The following is a 3,219-nucleotide window of genomic DNA, read 5'->3' as shown; positions in this document are numbered from 1 at the left end:
TTCGTCCCGGCAGCAATGGCGCCGTCGTCGTCCGACCAGCCGCCCTCGTCCCATCGTCCAACAAAGTATGGGAACACAAGATGGACGCGCTGTTCCAAAAGTTCATGGTCACAGGCATGCATCACGACGGGGACATCAGGTCCTTCCTTCCCTTCTCTTTGTTTCTCATCGTGTCTGTCCTGTGGGTAGTGTACACAATCTGCCCAGCGACGACACGGAGGTATCACTTTCATCTCCATCTGGCCACACCACAGAACATCCTTCCTTCTCGTCATCGCGCTCGAGTGCCAAGCGCACCCCCGTGTGCAACACTTGCAAAGGCCCCCACATAACGATCCTGTGCCCCTTGCTTCAACCTGCATCGAGTGATTCGAGTGATTCCCATTGCAGTCTCACCACGTCCGACTTGCAATGTGCCAACTGCCATCGCGCGCACGTTTTGACCGAGTGTCCACTTCTCCCTCCTTCATCCTCGTCGTTCTCGTCCAAGAAAGCCAAGCGACTCGCATGTGGCAACTGCCGAGGCGACCACATGACGATCGAGTGCCCGCAAATGCCCCAGGCCTCCACCCCCAAAGCCGACAAAGCCGCGTTCGTTCGAAAGGTGTACACCAACTACCACAACGAGAACGCGTCCAACAGCACCCATGCGTACCTGGGGGACGAAGTGTCGGTCCACGGCATGGCGGCGTACCCCCGCGACACGGCAGCACCTGTCTCCGTGTACGAAAGCATCATCGAAGAAGAGTCTTCTTCACATCCTGTCGACGACTTCTCGTCGCCGATCCTGCCGCCCCTCGCCGCGACATTGTCGGCGCGGCGCCCAGACGTGTGGATCTTGTCATCTCTCCAAGAACTCCCGACCGACCTGTCCATGCAACGCATGCGCAAGCGCGGCACCGCCTGCCGCCAGCATTGCTGGGACCACGACATGGAAACCTACGGGTACGTGTACTTGCGGTCGTCCACGTCGACGCAGGTACGAACAATACACGAACGATTATTGTACCGTACAGTGTACGGTACACTTACATGTACGTAAAGTGGGTCCGCCGGTACATGGTGCTGTTTCGAAACACGTTGGTCGAGTACAGAGACGAAGATGCACACCCGTCCGATGGGGTTTGCCAACGTCAGCGAGGCGGAGATGGCGCTCGAAGACGACGGCATGCTGACCTTGGCCGTGACGGCGTCGGCGCTCCGGACACAGGAATGGGCCGTGTCCTCGTGGAAGTTTGACGATCCAACGGGTGATGGACGACGGGTCCGTGTGTATCTCGAAAGTCTGGGGGGATGATGATCATGATGAGGGGAATGTGTTTAGTGGCTGGACGCTCTGACGCGGGCGAGTCGATTGCAATGGACAGACTTTTACACGGAAGATATTGGGGTTGAGTTGGGCCAAGGGCGGTTCTCGGTCGTCAAGCGCGCGCGGCGAAAGGTGCCGTCGGCGTGTGTCGCGGAATGCGCGTTGAAGATCATCGACAAGGCCGTGTTTTGGTAGACAACAACACAAGCCACGTGTCCAAGCAACGATGGATCGATCATGGCGGACGTGTGTAGGAAGTTGGTCGAGCAAGGGATTGAGCGCAACGACACGCTGTTCCGTGAAGTGTTGACACAGACCGTGCTTACCATGCGCAGCGACGTGATGCACGAATGCTTTGTCGTGCAAGTCATCTCACTGTTTGAGACCCACGATCATTTGGTACTGTGTGACGACATGGTGTCGTGCTTGGTAGATTGACGTCGGTAGGTGATCGAGATGGAGCTCATGCATGGAGGAGACGTCTTCGATCGGATTGCAGACAAGGGTCCCATGTCCGAGCATGAAGCCGCCATCTTCATCTCGCATCTCATCCAAGGCATTGACTTTTGCTTTAACAACGGCGTCGTCCATCGTGATGTCAAGCTGTCCAACTTGGCGCTGGACGAAGGCACGGAGATTGGCGCGAGTCGGAGGTACGGATAAGAATATTTATCCGGATGATGTTTTCGCTTTTGATGATTAGGTCGCCCGTGTTGAAGTTGGCCGACTTTGGGATGGCGGCGTTCCTGCTCCCAAACGGCATGCTCCGTGGACGGTTAGTCCTGTGTGACGATGGAATCGGAGGTTACTTACTGTATGTGTGGGGCTATAGGTGTGGAACTCCGGGGTATGTGGCCCCCGAGATCCTGTTGGCAGGAGTGAATGAAGCGTACCCCCCGCACGTCGACATGTTCTCCGTACGAATGACTTGCTCCTAGAATGTGCTCTGACGGTAAACGTAGGCTGGGGTAGTGCTGTACACGCTCTTGTGTGGGTACGAGCCGTTCTTTGGGCGCAACGACAAGGAACTGATCGCGTTGAACAAAGCTGTGGTGTACTCGTTCCACCCACAAGAATGGGCTCACATTTCTGACCATGCAAAGGAATTGATTCAACTCATGATGCAACCCGACGCGAGGGGTCGAATAACTGCGCAAGAAGCGCTGCGGCATCCCTTTTTGAAGGACATTCCCGTCGCGTCCTTCGCCGGTGCCATGGCATGCGCAAGGTTATTCTAATCAACTTTTTCACGGGAGCCGGTTCGAATCCGGCATCCGGATATTTTTTACCGCTCAGTATTTTGTGCTTTGAAAGTTCACAGTCAATATAGACTCGATCGATCGACCAAACAAATAAGTGTACAGTACTGTACCGTAATGTATACGGTCATTTCTTACCCTCATTTTGACACCCTTGGATTTTTGGATACTCCGGAGTACTACAGGAGTAAACATGGAGTTTAACGTGACTGCTAATTAACAATGTAAATACAAACAATAAGATAAGGCTATCCATAAGTTTCCTCACACTTGAAATGTATACTGAAATCAAATGAAAGTGAGGCAAACTACTACCGAATTTACCGTACATCTGTAACCCCAATTTTTGACCATTAAGTTGTAACCATGAAAATTTCCAATACTTTGTTCAAGATAAAAAAAAGTCAGATCAATTTGCTTCGGGATGGAATTGAAGGCCGTCGACATTGTTGGCTGCTCGAGCGGTGAAGGGACTCGAAGCTGCCCTATGCACGAGGTTTGCGGTGACAGTCTGGCCCTCAACGATGTGGTTGTGTTTTGATGCGAGGTCATGCGATTGAATGCTGAAGGACTCGAAGAAACCCTCAAGGTTTACAAGATTATTGGTGCGGAGCAACTCTGCCATGTCGGCTTTCTTCCCCGTCATTTGGT

At 53.2% G+C, this 3,219-nt stretch overlaps 1 protein-coding gene across 6 annotated transcripts; it reads left to right on the top strand.

Moving 5' to 3' along the window:
* H257_07877 (CAMK protein kinase) lies at positions 1-2,708 on the top strand. Of its 6 annotated transcripts, none has more exons than XM_009833564.1 (9): positions 1-139; positions 190-979; positions 1,045-1,264; positions 1,325-1,441; positions 1,505-1,708; positions 1,757-1,962; positions 2,013-2,084; positions 2,142-2,226; positions 2,272-2,708. In XM_009833564.1, the coding sequence occupies exons 2-9, from the start codon at positions 648-650 to the stop codon at positions 2,545-2,547; spliced, it is 1,512 nt and encodes a 503-aa protein (XP_009831866.1). In that variant the 5' UTR covers positions 1-139; positions 190-647; the 3' UTR covers positions 2,548-2,708. The 6 variants fall into 6 exon arrangements, with proteins under 6 accessions (XP_009831866.1, XP_009831867.1, XP_009831871.1 ...); XM_009833565.1 differs by having other exon boundaries at positions 1,325-1,500; positions 1,564-1,708; XM_009833569.1 differs by having other exon boundaries at positions 190-1,264; positions 1,325-1,500; positions 1,564-1,708.
* Positions 2,709-3,219: the final 511 nt, after the last annotated feature.

The sequence above is a fragment of the Aphanomyces astaci genome (genome assembly GCF_000520075.1).
Source record: "Aphanomyces astaci strain APO3 unplaced genomic scaffold supercont1.17, whole genome shotgun sequence".
NCBI classification, from domain to species: Eukaryota; Oomycota; class Saprolegniomycetes; order Saprolegniales; family Verrucalvaceae; genus Aphanomyces; species Aphanomyces astaci.
This window is presented reverse-complemented; position numbering and strand designations above follow the sequence as displayed.